We start from the raw sequence: 19,017 nt of genomic DNA, 5'->3' as shown, positions 1-19,017 counted from the left end.
TAATTTTTTACTCTTCCGTTTACAAGTGCACCCTCGCGTTTCAATTGTCCCATCTATGGCCTAGATTCAGTGTGGGTTTTGAAATGTACATTATTTCCATGTAATTTGTACATGTACATTTCAAAACTCACATTAATTGAATCTAGCCACAGTCCTCAGATTTACCATTGAAAAGTCTGAACTGTGTAGTAATGGTCGAATTTCCATTTGACGAGGTAGGAGAAATTAGTTATTATTAACAATGTTATTTTATTAAAGTTTCTGGGGTTCTGCTCTCCAACGGGAATAATTTGGCACAAAGCGTTTATATCCGATCTCCGTTGAACATTTGTTAAGTTGTCGCTTTCCAAAAATATTCCTGCTTTACTTCAAATAAAAATATTTCTTGGGATAAGATACTTAGTATTCTAAATTATGTACACTGACATTTTTTAAATATCCATTATTTTGATATAATCATTGCACCTAAAATTGCTCATATTGATGGAATAATATCAGCAAACTAAATTTTTCTGATTGAACACTTTAGCGCAGTTCGGAAATATATAGAAACTTTTAATTCTGTAAATCATATTGAATTTGACGGTTGTATAGCAGAAATGCTATTAACTTCCAGACACAAAAATGTAAAATATAGCCACATTGCAGTGTGAAGAACATAATAGCCTGGGAATTTCTAAAACTCATCAATTTGTTTTGTGCTGTGTGAGAAAAATTTAAAAACTCTCATTACCTATCGAAGCATATCGCATAACTTGAACATAAAACAGTGGTAAGTGCACTTAATATAAAACAAATAAGTCTCATTGATTTATTTAGTTTTCAATACAAGAATGTCTCATCAGTGGACAACTCTGTCAAATTACTTTGAGATGTACGTGCATTTGCAACAACTTTATTTAAGTTCAAACAGTCACAAAAGTCTATCACGAACAGTTTTTGATAAACGATCGAAATATCTAGCCATCAGAACAAGATTTTCTGATTGGCCGTTTGTTTCACCAACAATTACGAAAATTGGTTTGCTTCAAGATCCAACACTTTTCTAAACTATCTGCTAGGTGAAGTGCCATTGTTCCGCTAGGTTTTGTTGACATCAATGTTTTTGTAAGGAATTCATTGATGTAAATTATAAATTATATAAGGGTTATGAAGGTGTGGTAAATTTTGTTGGCAGTGTTGAACATTTTTTCTTCAGTGAAAACAAACAATCTTGATTACAGCCTAAAAAGGGCCAAAATTGGAAAAAAGGGACCAGCGGACCAAATGGGGTTGGAAAGGACCATTTTTGGTCCAAATAGAGCAAAAGTGGCAACCATTACTGATACTTAGCATAGACTTGACTTGGCGTAAACTTGGCAACTAAGCCACGATTATATTCCACTTAGCGCATACAATCTGGCATCATAATCAGCTGTTTTCCAGCTGTCATTTTATTGTGAAATATTTGCTACAAAAAGTGGTGGTTTTTAAACAAAGTTAATTTTGAGTACTACAATTAATTTATGTTTGTAAAAATTAATAAATAAAATAAAAATAAATGTCACTCTGTATGACAAAATGTCAAAATGAAATGGAAACAAACAAATGGCATCTCAAAATGTAAACGTCACTTAGAACTTACATAGAAAATCAAAATTCAACAGACATCTAAGTCAAGTTAAGTGTTGCTAAGTTTTGAGTAATCAGTAACATGCAATGTTCATTTAACAGAACTGTAAGTGACAGTTCTCAAGCCAAGTCAAGTCTATGCTAAGTATCAGTAATGGGCCCTTAAGTATGAGTAATGGGCCCTTGCGTCTCGAAAAATGTTGCCCACTGCTGTATTGGCATGTATGTATGAACATACATATGCAGCTCTTTCTCTGAGAGCTGAAATGGGCTGGGACCAGTTTTTTTTGCGGTACTCTACGCTTTGGCAAGCCTCAATAAAAGTTGAAAATTTAAAAAATCCTCTTTTTAAGTGTAAAAGTTAAAACTATCACGCGAGAGTCGTCATTTTTAATCGAGTCGCCAAACGTGTTCAACTTGAGATTAGTGTGCTTGATATTAGTTTGATTGCCTCTGCTGTTTTTTCGTACCTACTTGTTTATTTTAAACTGAAACCAAAAACTGAATGCAAATAAATGTGAAGAATATTTAATTTAAACTGTTTTTAAGTTAAAGTTGCAAATAGATTTTAAAGTATTTCATTTGACGAGAGATTCAGTTCAGGCAAAAAAGATTGAACATTTATAAAGTCAGTCTAGAGCTGAAAATAGACTGAGCGGAGGCTGTCTGGTGGCTAACTTAACACAAACAAGCAAAAAAACAAAAACATAAAAAGTGTGTTTACGTCACTTTCTTGTTTAGTACTCGTCTTCAATGCGCACATAAAAATATTTGTGTGTACCTATGTATATATATCATACAACCGCCATAGGAAATTGAGATTCAGAGAGCGCATTTGCTATTCAAAGAAAGTGTTGCAAAGACGGAACTTGAACAACAAGTCGAAACTTCAGACAAGCGAAGAGGTTAAGTCCAGCTTGTTGAGCATGGTAGCCGCATTTTGTTGAACTCACGTCGCTGCAGTCATCCGGTTGATCGCGTGTGCTCATACAAGCATCCATATATACAATACATTTTGCACCGGATGTAAAGCTACAACTGATTGTGCATGTAAGTAACGAAATAGCCATAGAAAACGCTATCGCAATACATCGATCGTTGATGAGGAGAAAAAAGAAAGTCTCAATTGAATGAATTCAAGCGAATTTGCGAGAAGTAAAATTGACGGAGTAATAAAGAAATTATAAACTAGAAAATAAATACATATTTAAAAAAGTGGAGAAAAAGTGACGCAAAAAAAAAGAATAAATTATAATTAATCAACTAAGCTGAAACCCAAAAAGAAGACAAAATAAAATAATATAATCACATAGTTAAAAAAATACGTATAATTTACATACATATCTCATAACAAACAACAATTCATCCCGCCCAACATTTTTTTTTTTGTGTTTAAGAAACATGTATTTGGAAAGTTGTGTTATTTAGCATTATTTATTGGCGTGAAACGGGTATCTTCTAAAAAAAAAAAACATTTATCAACAAAAAAATTATAATGGGTATTTTTATCAATAAACACGACAACACTAATTCGCACCGCAGCTCGGGCGTTGGTGCGTCGAAAGTAATTGCAGCAAGCCTCATACTACTAATTTCCATGCAACTGTGTTGCGGCTCGGCCATACCGATTTGGGAATTCTTAACCCGTAATGAAAAGGTAGGTAACAATGATAAAAAAACACACATACTTATTAAATCTCACAAAGGAGGACTTTCCAGTTTTAGACTTTGTGGAAAATAACTGGTAAAAGCACACACAAAAACGTTTGTTGGATTTTTTTATAACCGCTGTACTTGTGCACAGGGTATTATAACTTTGATTGGATAACGGTTGGCTGTACAGCTATAAAGGAATCGAGATAGATATAGACTTCCATATATCAAAATCATCAGTATCGAAAAAAAATTTGATTGAACCATGTCCGCCTGCCCGTCCGTCCGTCCGTCTGTCCGTTAACACGATAACTTGAGTAAATATTGAGATATCTTCACCAAATTTGGTAAACGAGCTTATCTGGACCCAGAATAGATTGGCATTGAAAATAAGTCGTATGATAACCACGTCCACTTTTTATATATATAATATTTTGGAAAACACAAAAAACCTGATTATTTAGTAAATAATACACCTAGAATGTTGAAATTTGACGTGTGGACTGATATTGAGACTCTTGATAAAAATTTGAAAAAAAAAATTTTAAATGGGCGTGGCACCGCCCACTTGTGATAAAATCAATTTTACAAATATTAATCATAAATCAAAAATCGTTAAACCTATCGTAAAAAAATTCGGCAGAGAGGTTGCCTTTACTATAAAGAATGCTCTGAAGAAAAATTAACGAAATCGGTTAAGGACCACGCCCACTTTTCTATAAAAGATTTTTAAAAGGGTCGTGGACGAATAAAATAAGCTATATCTTTGCAAAGAAGAGCTTTATATCAATGATGTTTTATTTCCCAAGTGGATTTATAACAATAAATAGGAAAAACTTCAAATTTTAAAATATGGGCCTGGAACCGCCCCTTTTATGACAACGCAATTTTCTATGTTTGGGGAGCCATAACTCGAAGAAAAATTAACAGATCTTAATAAAATTGGGTATACAAATTTTCCCTATAGCAGGAAATAATTCTCGAAAAATGGACGAGATCGGTTAAAGACCACGCCCACTTTTATACAAAAGATTTTTAAAAAGGTCGTAGACGAAAATAATAAGCTATATCTTAGCGAAAAAGAGCTTTGCATCAATAGAATTTTACTTTCTAAATTGAATTACAACATTAAATTGGAAACCACTAAAAATTTTGAAAATAGGTGTGGCACCACTCCTTTTTTGTCTAAGCAATTTTCAATGTTGGCGGCCACCGTGGTGTGATGGTAGCGTGCTCCGAGCTGGGTTCACACCCCGGGAAAAGCAACATCAAAATTTTAGAAATAAGATTTTTCAATTAGAAGACAATTTTTCTAAGCGGGGTCGCCCGTCGGCAGTGCTTGCCAAGCACTCCGAGTGTATTTCTGCCGTGAAAAGCTCTCAGTGAAAACTCATCAGCCTCGCAGATGCCGTTCGGAGTCGGCATAAAACAGGTAGGTCCCGTCCCGCCAATTTGTAGGAAAAATTAAAAAAAAGGAGCACGACGCAAATTGGAAGAGAAGCTCGGCCTAAAATCTCTTCGGAGGTTATAGCGCCTTACATTTATTATACTCAGTTGAGCAGAGCTCACAGAGTATATTAACTTTGATTGGATAACGGTTGGTTGTACAGGTATAAAGGAATCGAGATAGATATATACTTCCATATATCAAAATCATCAGTATCGAAAAAAAATTCGATTGAGCCATGTCCGTCCGTCCGTCCGTTAACACGATAACTTGAGTAAATTTTGAGGTATCTTAATGAAATTTGGCATGTAGGTTCCTGGGCACTCATCTCAGATCGCTATTTAAAATGAACGATATCGAACTATACCCACGCCCACTTTTTCGATATCGAAAATTTCGAAAAATCGAAAAACTGCTATAATTCATTACCAAATACGGATAAAGCGATGAAACTTGGTAGGTGAGTTGAACTTATGACGTAGAATAGAAAACTAGTGAAATTTTTACCAATGGCCGTGGCACCGCCCACTTTTAAAAGAAGGTAATTTAGAAGTTTTGCAAGCTGAAATTTGGCAGTCGTTGAAGATATCATGATGAAATTTGGCAGGAACGTTACTCTTATTACTATATGCTTAATAAAAATTAGCAAAATCGAAGAACGACCACGCCCACTTTTAAAAAAAAAAATATTTTTTAAGTCAAATTTTAAAAGAAAAATTAATATCTTTACATTATATAAGTAAATTATGTCAACAATCAACTCCAGTAATGATATGGTGCAACAAAATACAAAAATAAAAGAAAATTTCAAAATGGACGCGGCTCCGCCCTTTTTCATTTCATTTGTCTAGGATACTTTTAATGCCATAAGTCGAACAAAAATTTAACAATCCTTGTGAAATTTGGTAGAGGCTTAGATCTTAGGACGGATAACTGTTTTCTGTGAAAAAGTGGGAAATCGGTTGAAGCCACGCCCCAGGATAACTTCAGCAAAAATCGATATATCTTTACTAAACTCAGTTCACGTACTTATATGAACTCACTTTGTATTGGTGTAAAAAATGGCCAAAAGCCGACTATGACCAAGCCCACTTTTTCGACATCGAAAAATACGAAAAATGAAAAAAATGCCATAACTATATACCAAATACGGGATGAAACATGGTAATTGGATTGGTCTATTGACGCAAAATATAACTTTTTTTGTAGGTAAAATGGGTGTGACACCTACCATATTAAGTAGAAGAAAATGAAAAAGTTCTGCAGGGCGAAATCAAAAGCCCTTGGAATCTTGGAAGGAATACTTTTCGTGGTATTACATATATAAATAAATTAGCCGTATCCGACAGATGATGTTCTGGGTCACCCTGGTCCACATTTTGGTCGATATCTCGAAAACGCCTTCACATATACAACTAAAACCACTCCCTTTTAAAACCCTCATTAATACCTTTAATTTGATACCCATATCGTACAAACACGTTATAGAGTCACCCCTGGTCCACCCTTATAACGATATCCCGAAAAGGCGTCCACCTATAGAACTAAGGCCCACTCTCTTTTAAAATACTCATTAACACCTTTCATTTGATACCCATATCGTACAAACAAATTCTAGAGTCACCCCTGGTCCACCTTTATGGCGATATCTCGAAAAGGCTTCCACCTATAGAACTAAGGCCCACTCCCTTTTAAAATACTCATTAACACCTTTCGTTTGATACCCATATCGTACAAACAAGTTCTAGAGTCACCCCTGGTCCACCTTAATGGTGATATCTCGAAAAGGCGTCCACCCATAGAACTAAGGCCCACTCCCTTTTAAAATACTCATTAACACCTTTCGTTTGATACCCATATCGTACAAACAAATTCTAGAGTCACCCCTGGTCCACCTTAGTGGCGATATCTCGAAAAGGCGTCCACCCATAGAACTAAGGCCCACTCCCTTTTAAAATGCTCATTAACACCTTTCGTTTGATACCCATATCGTACAAACAAATTCTAGAGTCACCCCTGGTCCACCTTTATGGCGATATCTCGAAAAGGCTTCCACCTATAGAACTAAGGCCCACTCCCTTTTAAAATACTCATTAACACCTTTCGTTTGATACCCATATCGTACAAACAAGTTCTAGAGTCACCCCTGGTCCACCTTAATGGCAATATCTCGAAAAGGTGTCCACCCATAGAACTAAGGTCCACTCCCTTTTAAAATACTTATTAAAACCTTTCGTTTGATACCCATATCGTACAAACAAATTCTAGAGTCACCCCTGGTCCACCTTAATGGCGATATCTCGAAAAGGCGTCCACCCATAGAACTAAGGCCCACTCCCTTTTAAAATACTCATTAACACCTTTCGTTTGATACCCATATCGTACAAACAAATTCTATAGTCACCCCTGGTCCACTTTTATGGCGATATCTCGAAAAGGCGTCCACCTATAGAACTAAGGCCCACTCCCTTTTAAAATACTCATTAACACCTTTCATTTGATACCCATATCGTACAAACAAATTCTAGAGTCACCCCTGGTCCACCCTTATAACGATATCCCGAAAAGGCGTCCACCTATAGAACTAAGGCCCACTCTCTTTTAAAATACTCATTAACACCTTTCGTTTGATACCCATATCGTACAAACAAATTCTAGAGTCACCCCTGGTCCACCTTTATGGCGATATCTCGAAAAGGCTTCCACCTATAGAACTAAGGCCCACTCCCTTTTAAAATACTCATTAACACCTTTCGTTTGATACCCATATCGTACAAACAAGTTCTAGAGTCACCCCTGGTCCACCTTAATGGCAATATCTCGAAAAGGTGTCCACCCATAGAACTAAGGTCCACTCCCTTTTAAAATACTTATTAAAACCTTTCGTTTGATACCCATATCGTACAAACAAATTCTAGAGTCACCCCTGGTCCACCTTAATGGCGATATCTCGAAAAGGCGTCCACCCATAGAACTAAGGCCCACTCCCTTTTAAAATACTCATCAACACCTTTCGTTTGATACCCATATCGTACAAACAAATTCTATAGTCACCCCTGGTCCACCTTTATGGCGATATCTCGAAAAGGCGTCCACCTATAGAACTAAGGCCCACTCCCTTTTAAAATACTCATTAACACCTTTCGTTTGATACCCATATCGTACAAACAAATTCTAGAGTCACCCCTGGTCCACCTTAATGGCGATATCTCGAAAAGGTGTCCACCCATAGAACTAAGGCACACTCCCTTTTAACCCAGATATGCCCATTCGTTGTACAGGAACTTTTCCATCGTGATTTTGTATTATTTTCCATTGAAATGACAATAAAAAGACGAATTGATAATGATTTAAAAAAAAATTTATTTTGAAAGTTGAATTTTAGAGCCGTCCTATATATAGGACTTTGGGCACATGGTATACTATGACATCATTTAAATTATTTCCTGTGATATGTAACAAAACATTTTACATGTAATCCTATATTACATTTTTCGCACGTTGTTGTTGCCTTTTGATGGCAAGCGCCACACCTGGTTTGTTTATCTTGTGGAATTACCAAATGATCTATTCTATCATACCGCAAATCGTCGATGGAACTTTGTGAAGGATGTCCTTTCTGATAGACACCCTTTTATTTTGGGTGAGCAAAGTTGTCGCAATACTTCTTCTGAAATATAATTGATCCATTGTTCCACCATTATGTTTATGTATCTGCCAGGCATTTTGAACAGCCATATCTACACCATGAGTTGTGAGGGGAAAATACCATTTCTTACCTCCTATGGCAGTGCGGTTAAGACTAATATTTTGGTCTGAACGGTCAACCCCTCCCATGCTCTTATTATAATATTTTATGACACGTGGTTGTTCAACTTGTATGTATTTCTTTTCCTTTTGGGAGTAACGTGTTGTCAAATTTGTGGGATTCACTCCGACTGCATTGGAACAAAAGGTCACAATATTATTGTCGTTCAACTTTATGTCGCTATCAGCAATTTTGATGAAATCGTAACTACCACGAGCACTTTTCTTCATATTCTTAGAATTGTTAAAGTGCTTCCAGGAATACGATTCTCCCTCATTTTGTCCGTGCCAAAAATCTGTTTATTGGTAAGTTGTTCAAGTAGAGAGATTGAAGAAAAAAAATTATCGAAATACAAATGAAAATGTTGGTCCTTCCATTTCACTGATATTTATGGAAGCACCTTGATAAGGTCCTTATAAATTTCACTGATATTTATGGAAGCACCTTGATAAGGTTCGAACCAGTTAATATAGCCTTGCCGAGTCGTACCAAACCAGAGCTTGTAACCGTAGCGTATTGGTTTGCCATGGATATACTGCTTACAGCCGCGTTTTCCTGTATAAGGAACCATGTCTTCATCTACGCTATGATTTTCTTCAGTATAGGCAGCTTTCATAAATTTTTGATTCAAGTGTAAACAATGGTCTTACTTTGGAAAATGTGTCAGACTGGTCTAAAGAATTGTTATTATTACAATGGATGTTGGAGATTATGAACTCGAATTTGTTTCTTGATATAGCTTCACAAACCAGTTCGTTGCTGCAATCTTTCGAGCGTTCCCAGAACATTCTTCTTCTGGGGATTGGAATGTATCCACTAATAAGCAGTACTCCAATGAAACATTTCATTTCAAATATATTTACCTGGAGTGTTATATTTCTTTGAGTTGCATACCTATTTGTCTCTCTTGTCAATATTTCAAATAACTCATCGTCAAATATTGAGTAAAAAAGAGCAGTTGGGGAATGTTCAGCTAAATCGAGAATTTCATCGGTGTTTATAAACTCAGCATCTGCGCTAAAAACGTCTTCCTTCACATAGGGATATTGTTTTCTTTTTTTAAGATTCTTTTTCTTCGGGAGAAACTTTTTTACTTCAGACAATGGTATGTCATCATCAGAATCCCATTCATCATGCACATTGTATTTCGAAAATACTTCAACGCCGCTGTTCATTTGCGAAGCTGGTAATTTATTTATATCAACATTATCTTCCTCGCCGGAATCCTCGTCGGTAACGTCTGCATTTGCATTTGTTGGTGGCAATAGTGCTATGGTATCAAAATTTGTACTATCATCCTCCAAAATGGCCAAAGCTTCATGTAGAGAAAATGCCCTAAAAAATGTATATGTAGTATAATATGTGCCCAATGTCCTACATGTAGGACACTAAATTTTACGCTAATACAACAACTTCACTTTACACCAACAAAAGTTTTCTATGTACGTGGACGAATATTTCAAATATACGAACTTCGACAAAAACCATTGAATTCGAAGAAAAATTTACATATCGTAACAAAATTGGGTACACAAATTTTCCCTAAAGCAGGAAATATTTCTCGAAAAAAATAGATAAGATTGGTTAAGGACCACGCCCACTTTTATATAAATGACTTTAAAAAGGGTCGTAGGCAAAAATAATAAGTTAAATCTTACCGAAAAATAGTTTTGTACCAATCTTATTTTGTGCCATTGTAACAAGAAATGGGAAAAAATTCTTGAAATCTTGAAAAATGGGCGTGGCACTGCCCCTTTCTTACAATGCATTTCCCAACGTTTCTGGGGCCATAACTCGACGAAAAATTTTGTGTTTAACAGGAAATATTTTCAGTAAAAATGGACTAAATCGGTTAAATCGCCTTCTTTTATATAAAAGATTTTGTAAAAGTGCGTAGATGCAGGTAATAAACTATTTCTAGTAAAAGTTCGAAAATTCGTTAATAACCCTACCCTTTTTTTGTAATAACGTTTTTTAGTACAATGGTACTTGTGTGCTTATGTTTATCGTTCTGTTATATCTTTATTTTAAAATAAACAGTAGGGAAATCTCCATATCTGAAGGAAAACTGCATTATTACCCGCTCAAGGTCATTGGTGTTAGCCTCTGTATCCTTTTTGCTTCTTTTAAGCGAAAATTAGTTCAGAATAGCATATGTATATATATTATTGTGCAGCCTTGTAACACTATTAAGCACACAAAACAAACAACAACAGCATTTCAAGTATACAGCTGGGTATATAATGTTCGGTTTCACCCGAACTTAGACTTCCTTGTTGTTTTATAATTGAATTATTCAATTCGCATTGTAGATGCTTCACTCATTTTCATTCTGTAATTGATTACATACTAAGGCTCGGTTTTTCAGTAGTTGCTTAAGCCAAACATTAACTATGTTTGTTTGAAATCTAGGCAAATTTAAACTCCAGTGAAACTACTAAGCAGTTTTTCAGCCACAGTTTAAGGCCACCTTTGGGGTGGGCTTCTTTGTGCGGCAACATTGGTTTTTTATTATTTAGATAATTTATAGATACGGAAACGGAAAAAAATTTCTCCAGCGAAATGTATATCTAGTTCCGGAGGTGCTAGCGTTATTTAATTATTTTAAACCATATAGTTCTCGAGTTGATATCCAACTCCAATCACTATCCCACCTTGGAGAAATTTTGTAAAATTTAGTGTTCTCGAGCTGATCTCCAACGTTATTATCATTATGAAACCCAACCTTTGAAATATTTTAAGAAATTTAAAGTTCTCAAATGAATATTCAACACGTTTCTCCAGTTGATATCCTACTTGTACTGAAAAACCGGGCCTAATACTATAAGAGGAAAAGATCTTTTCTAGTACAACAAAGATAAGTACAGAAGTAGGTATGCAATTACAAATATGTAGCTACATATTAATATAACCGAGCCACTTTTTGAAAATTATTTTTGTCGACCTACTATTTCTAATAAATTTTTCTAAATATGGCTCTAATTAGTCGCTAGTTCACATAAGTCATTAGTCCAACACACCATTTCAGAGCTATTGTGATTGAAAAATGAGTTTCGATCTTAAACGATATTAAAACGAAATATGGGCCATGATCTCAAAAGAAATGTGCTCATATTTTTGTTTAGAATTTGTCATTCTGTACTCCTTCTATCGAAGAAGTTACCCTCAGTTATTGTTGTCCGTTCTAAAGAACGTTTTCAGCAAAGCCAAACATTAAGGGTTTTGCATATCTGACAGAATACCGCGCTCAGGCTTGTCATGGGATCAACACACAATGGGGACAAATTGAACATTTTCCATTAATTTTTGCAAAACTAAATTGTGGTACAAAAAATTCTAATTCCAAAATGTTTTATTTCTCTGGTTTTATTAAATATTATGTAAACAGTTTTGAGGCCATAAAGTTTTAGTACTATGATGTGCAAGTTTCAAGTGTCTAAGATTTCTCTTTAATTTTTAATGCATTTTTTCTGCAATTTTTCGTAGTAATGCCGCATTTAAAGCAGAAATTCTCAGATACTTGAAACTTTTCTAGTAAATTTCTAAATCTATCTATAAACACAAAACGACCACTGTGCGACGGACCACCAACGACATCATCAAATAGTCGGTAAATTATTTTATATCAACTATAATTTGGTGAACGCTCTAATTTGACCAAATAAACCTCCTTCGACAATAATGTCCAATAGGTAAGTACAACGAACACTTCTAACAATAACGTACCTACTGAAATTCCTAGTCCTTTCAAGCTTCCTTTAGAAGATCTTCATGACAAAAACCGACAATCAACAACGTGAATGTGCCGATTAATAAGGGCGAACTACTATTGCAAATACACCAACATTAAGCCTTTTCCGAAATACTTAACGTCTTTTACGTAGTTTTATTCGAATATGCCCGCGATAGGTTAACCGGTCGTAAAAGGCGACTATAATACCATGACTTAGCTATGCGGTCTATTGAGCTCTCGAAGTTAACAATAAAGCATTCTGTTCGGAGCTATGCGATCTCTTTGTTAAAAAAGTTGACAATAAAGCTTACCCTTGCAGGTTACTTGACCAAAGGCTAAGTGGCTACTTTATCTATTCTTAGCTATGCATAATTATACTCAGCTAAGCAGAGCTCACAGAGTATATTAATTTTGTTCGCATAACGGTACCCCGTAACGGCATAAACTAATCGAAATAAATATATACTTCTATATATCAAAATGATCTGGGCGAAAAAAGAAATTAATTTAGCCATGTCCGTCCGTCCGTCTGTCCGTAAACACGATAACTTGGTTAAATTTTGAGATATCTTAATGAAATTTGGATTGTAAGTTCCTGGGTACTCATCTCAGATCGCTATTTAAAATGAACGAAATCGGACTATAACCACGCCCACTTTTTCGATATCGAAAATTTCTAAAAACCGAAAAAGTGCGATAATTCATTACCAAAGACGGATAAAGCGATGAGGCTTGTGTTAGGTGGGTTGACCTTATGACGCAGAATAGAAAATTAGTACAATTTTGGACAATCGGCGTGGCACCGCCTACTTTTAAAAGAAGGTAATTTAAAAGTTTTGCAAGCTGTAATTTGGCAGTCGTTGAAGATATCATGAAGAAATTTGGCAGGAACGTTCCTCCTATCACTATATGTGTTCTAAATAATAATTAGCAAAATCGGATGACGGACACGCCCACTTAAAAAAAAAGTTAAAAGTCAAGTTTTAACAAAAAATTGAATATCTTTACATTATATAAGTAAATTATGTCAAAATTCAACTCCAGTAATGATATGGTGCAACAAAATACAAAAATAAAAGAAAATTTCAAAATGGGTGTGGCTCCCCCTTTTTCATTTAATTTGTCTAGAATACTTTTAATGCCATAAGTCGAACAAAAACTTATCAATCCTTGTGAAATTTGGTAAAGGCATAGCCTCTATGACGGTAACTGTTTTCTGTGAAAATGGGCGAAATCGGTTGAAGCCACGCCCAGTTTCCGCTCGGCCGTTAACACGATAACTTGAGCAAAAATCAATATATCTTTACTAAACTTAGTTCACGTACTTATCTGAACTCACTTTATATTGGTATTAAAAATGGGCGAAATCCGACTATGACCACGCCCACTTTTTCGATATCGAAAATTTCGAAAAATAAAAAAAATGCCATAATTCTATACCAAATACGAAAAAGGGGTGATTGGATTTGTTTTTTAACGCAAAATATAACTTTAGAAAAAACTTTGTAAAATGGGTGTGACACCTACCATATTAAGTAAAGAAAATGAAAAAGTTCTGCAGGGCGAAATCAAAAGCCCTTGGAATCTTGGCAGGAATACTGTTCGTGGTATGACATATATAAATAAATTAGCGGTACCCGACAGAAGATATTCTGGGTCACCCTGATCCACGTTTTGGTCAATATCTCGAAAACGCCTTTACATATACGACTAGGGGCCACTCCCTTTTAAAACCCTCATTAATACCTTGAATTTGATACCCATATCGTACAAACACATTCTAGAGTCATCTCTGGTCCACCTTTAAGGCAATATCCCTAAATGGCGTCCACATATAGAACTATGGAACTTTAATACCTTTCGTTTGATACCCATGTCATACAAACACATTCCAGGGTTACCCTAGGTTCATTTTCTCACATGGTAATTTTCCCATATTTTGTCGCCAAAGCTCTCAGCTGAGTATGTAATGTTCGGTTACACCCGAACTTAGCTTTCCTTACTTGTTTTTCAATTAATTCTTCTGCGGAAGTTCAGAGAAAAGGTTGAAATGTACATCCCTAAACTGTGCTGTGGATAATTTATGGAGCTGGATGATGCAGTGAATTCGTGTGCTTAACTTTGAATGGTATTGGAACTCACGGTGGAGTTGCCGTCCAACCGTATGCCATTATCCATAAAATGGAAAAGGTTTTAGATAAACCTTTTATTTTATCGAGGCAAGGTCTTGGGACGCTGCCGCGGTGTGGTGGTAGCGTCTTTCACCTACCCCACCGTGGGTCCTGGGTTATACTCCCTGGCAAAGTAACATCAAAATTTAGAAAAATATTTTTACAATTAGAAAAAATGATTCTCTAATCGGGGTCGCCCCTCGAAAGCGATTTGGCAAACACCCCGAGTGTATTTCTGCCATGAAAAGCTTCCCAGTAAAAGTTCATCTGTTTTGCAGATACCGTTCCGAGTCGGCATAAACGTGTAGGTCCCGTCCCGCCAATTTGTAGGGAAAATTTAAAGGTGCACGACGCAAATCACAAGAGAAGCTCGGCCTTAATTCTCTTCGGAGGCTACCGAATCTTACATTTTTTATAAGGTCTTGTGATTGCACACAAGCTATTTGGTAACAACGTTGGGAGCTTACGTGTTGTGTAGGTGTGAGCATGGAGGCCTCGTTGGCCCGTTGATCTACGTAATTAGATCCTTTGTTTTCAAATGGTGAGGTTGTCATAATACAGCAGGGACTGACGGTGAGCATATAATGTTCAATGTTCGGCTAATTTAACATATTAGCGAGTGCAGTTAAGTAATATATATATAGTATGTATGTACGTTAGGGTGGGTCAATTTGTATGGACGAAAGTTAACCGATATCGCGCCATCGATTTTTCGATAGGATTTGGGCTCAGGAAAAAAGTTCCACTACGCATACCCAAAAAAATAATTTTCGAGCCTGCGAAATTTTATTTTTTTAACTTTTTTCGACTTTGATTTTTAAGGTTATTTTCATGACCTACTAAAAAAATTTTCATATGTATACCCTGTCCGACCCAAAAATGTCCGCTAAAAATGTTTTCGATAACAGTTTTTTGAAAAAAAAAAATATATACATGAAAATTTTACAATCAAATGAAAGTTCTTTTAGTAGGTCATGAAAAAAAACCTTAAAAATCAAAGTCGAAAAAAAGTAAAAAAAAATGAAATTTCGCAGGCTCAAAAATTATTTTTTTGCGTAGTGGAACTTTCGTTCCTGGGGCCCAAATCCTATCGAAAAATCGATGGCGCGATATCGGTTAATAAATCGACCCAGTCTAATGTACATATGTATATATATTGATGGAGGTAGCGCAATTTTAAATAAAGAAGTTTAACTTCTGTTGCGAATGCAACTCATTAACAAACTTGTTGTTGTTATTGTGCCAGTATTAACTTTTAATTGCTTGTTAAGGTTATTGACCGACCGCATTTTACCGCTATATGGCTTACTTAAAAACAGAAGTTTATTTAAATATCATTTTTCTCTTCATAATGAAGTAAATTTACAACAAATATGAAGGTAATATGAGACCGAGTATTTAATTGTGCTTTTAATTTTATATTACACTGCAAAACAGTATATTCAACGAAATAATAAACTTTTACTGCTTGTTTACATTTATAGTTTAAAAAAGCAATAGATCGAAAAGTTTAGACCTGGTGCGAATATTTGAAATACTGCATTGTTCTCACTTTGATTTAAAGACTTGCTAAAAGGGAGCTTCAATTCTAAGTCTTAGTAAATTCCGCAGTCGTTCAGAATTCAGTGTCATTTTTTAAATTCTGGAGCATTCCGTTAGTCCAATTGCTATTTGGACCACAGTAAGTAGTTCTACTTGCATTGCATTGCATAACTTGAACGAAATAATACAAGGTTGGAGAGGGGTCGAATATAAGGTGCTGTAAAATTGGCATTGCGTAATTAATGGATGGCTCAATTGTAGTGACACCCTTTCTATATCAACATTTTTTCTGCTAGCGATAAGTAATTTAAATGAAAAGCACGTATGGTTTCAAATAACTGTCGATAATATTTGTCCACAACGATTTCGACCACGTTCGCGAAGCCTCTACACTTGACTAGCATGCGAATTCAACAAACGACAAATGTAACATACAAATATAGTGTATGACAAGAAAAGGTGTCTAAGTTCGGGTGTAACCGAACATTATATACTCAGCGTGAGCTTCAATGGTACATTTCATTTCAGATAAATTACTTTTCTACATAACACGTGACACCGCCCGTCAAAAAAAAATGTCCCCATTTCCTCTTACCATAAAATTTGATAAGTGAAATATCATTGATTCAAAACTATTTTTTGCTAAGTTATAGCTTATTATTCTAGTACACGACCCTTTTAAATTTGTTTTATATCTAAGTTGCCGTGGTCTTTGAACGATCCCGTCCATTTTTACTAGAAATATTTTCTGCTATAAGGAAAATATGTGTACACAATTTCATTACGATATGTTAATTTTTCTTCGAGTTATGGCTCCCGAAACATATAAAATTGCTTAGTCATAAAAGGGGCGGTGCCACGCCCATTTTTTTTTAATTTTAAGTTTTTCCTATTTATTGTTATAAATCCACTTGGGAAATGAAATACCATTGATATAAAGCTCTTGCCTGGAAAAATATAGCTTATTTTATTCGTCCACGATCCTTTTAAAAATCTTTTATATAAAAGTGGACGTGGTCCGTAACCAATTTTGTTAATTTTTCTTCAAAGCATTCCTTATAGTAAAGGCAACCTCTCTGCCGAATTTTTTTACTATAGGTTTAACGATTTTTGATTTATGATAAATAATATTTGTAAAATTGATTTTATCACAAGTTGGCGGTGCCACGCCCATTTTAAAAAATGTTTTCAAATTTTTATCAAGAGTCTCATTTTATCAGTCAACACGTCAAATTTCAATATTCTAGGTGTATTATTTATTAAATAATCAGGTTTTTTGTGTTTTCCAAAATGTTATATACATAAAAAGTGGGCGTGATTATCATCCGATTTCCCTCATTATCAATCTATTCTGGGTTCAGATAAGCTCGTGTACCAAATTTTGTGAAGATATCTCAATATTTACTCAAGTTATCGTTTAAACGGACAGACGGACGGACGTGGCTCAATCAAAATTTTTTTCGACACTGATGATTTTGATACATGGACGTCTATATCTATCTCGATTCCTTTAAACCTATACAACCAACCGTTATCCAATCAAAGTTAATATACTCTGTGTGCAAAGCACGCTGAGTGTGAAAAATAGTCATTGTATTTCAAAGGTGCGTCGCTTCAAAAAACATTGTTGGTTATTTATAAAGCTAATTACACATATTTTCACATCAATATATTGTAACGAACTCCGGGGATTTCTGATATTTATACACGTTCTGCCAACGCTAAACTGTTGAATAAATTACTCCAATATTCAGTATTGCAAACTGGTCTTTATTTAGAATACTTTGGGAGTAGTACTTCACAGTTATACTTCACAACCAGTAGCGTGTTTAAATCAAAACTGATTAGTTATTACTCAGCTTGCGCTGCTTTTATACTCTCTTTGCTCAGAATATTTTCACGCAGTCTGATTGAAGGGCGTTTTGATTTAGGCTTGATTTTTTAGTACGAGATTAAACTCCAGTTTAAAAGCGCTTACATTAAACACAACTGTTTACAGTCGCTAAGTGATAACTTTCTGAATGTACCGTTAAGTAAATTTAATCCACTCAACGATTGGGATGATGAGTCAAATTATTGAGCATACACTTTTTTCGATAAGTTATGGCCGAGATACAACGAAGTTTTTCATATAGATACGTTAAATACAAAGTTATGCATGCCATTAACATCGCCACAATCACGCAAAACGTTGCGTTTGTAAATATGAAGGAACTTCAGACTTGGCAATTGAAGTTTCGTTTATTTAGAAACCATCATTAACACAAATAACAACATCGGTCCTGATATCTAGCGAAGAATTACCCTTGGCAATATATGCTACCTTGAACTAGGTAGGCAATTGAAAAGTAAAGTCCGCTCTCTGCAAACGGAAATCTTGCTCTGCACGTGACTTATCATGCCCGTCCTACTATATGGTGCAGAAGCAGAGACCATTACAGATTAGGGGGTTAGAATATACCCGCGGTAGGTATACCTGTCGTAAGAGGCGACTAAAGTACCAAATAGATTCAAGGTGTTGTGTAGCGAAACCCTCTCAGATTGAGAGCACAATATATAGCTTCTCCAAACCCAATTGTCAGCCTCACCTATCCGTGGCGAATCCTGTTTCATTAACAGCTGGGCCTCTGGCGACCCCGAGCTCCTCAATGATCTAGGGGGTGGGAGGGCGGTAAGGCAGATCGCATGTGATCATAACAAATCGTCCCCGAGATGGTCGGGCTTGGTACGGGAACGTATCGGATCTGCATCCGGCAAAGGACCATCAACATCGATAATACTCCCCAATACCTTCGAAGAGTGGCCTTATCGCTACAAGAACAACAACAACATCAGATGAGGCGGCGAAGAGATTTAATGATGAACTGTACGAGCTTTACGCAGACATCAACATAGTCCAACGAATTAAAACAAAGCGGTTACTCTGGCTAGGCCATGTTATGCGAATGAAAGGACAGGTGGAAATTGATTTAAATTACCTTAGTGTAACCAAGGGACGCCAGTTAACCCAACAATGAAGGGAGTCCCGCGCCTTGCTGGACGGCCATAACCG

General features: G+C 35.7%; 1 protein-coding gene across 1 annotated transcript in view; it reads left to right on the top strand.

The window, feature by feature from the left end:
* Positions 1-1,959: 1,959 nt before the first annotated feature.
* The window catches only part of Reg-5 (Rhythmically expressed gene 5), a 44,393-nt gene continuing 27,335 nt past the window's right edge, over positions 1,960-19,017 (top strand). Inside the window, exon 1 of the mRNA XM_067774527.1 lies at positions 1,960-3,268. Coding sequence (XP_067630628.1) covers positions 3,107-3,268 — 162 coding nt within the window. The 5' untranslated portion in view covers positions 1,960-3,106. The remainder of the gene's footprint in view (positions 3,269-19,017) is intronic.

Source organism: Eurosta solidaginis, chromosome 3, assembly GCF_040869045.1.
Source record: "Eurosta solidaginis isolate ZX-2024a chromosome 3, ASM4086904v1, whole genome shotgun sequence".
Taxonomy (NCBI): Eukaryota; Metazoa; Arthropoda; class Insecta; order Diptera; family Tephritidae; genus Eurosta; species Eurosta solidaginis.
This window is presented reverse-complemented; position numbering and strand designations above follow the sequence as displayed.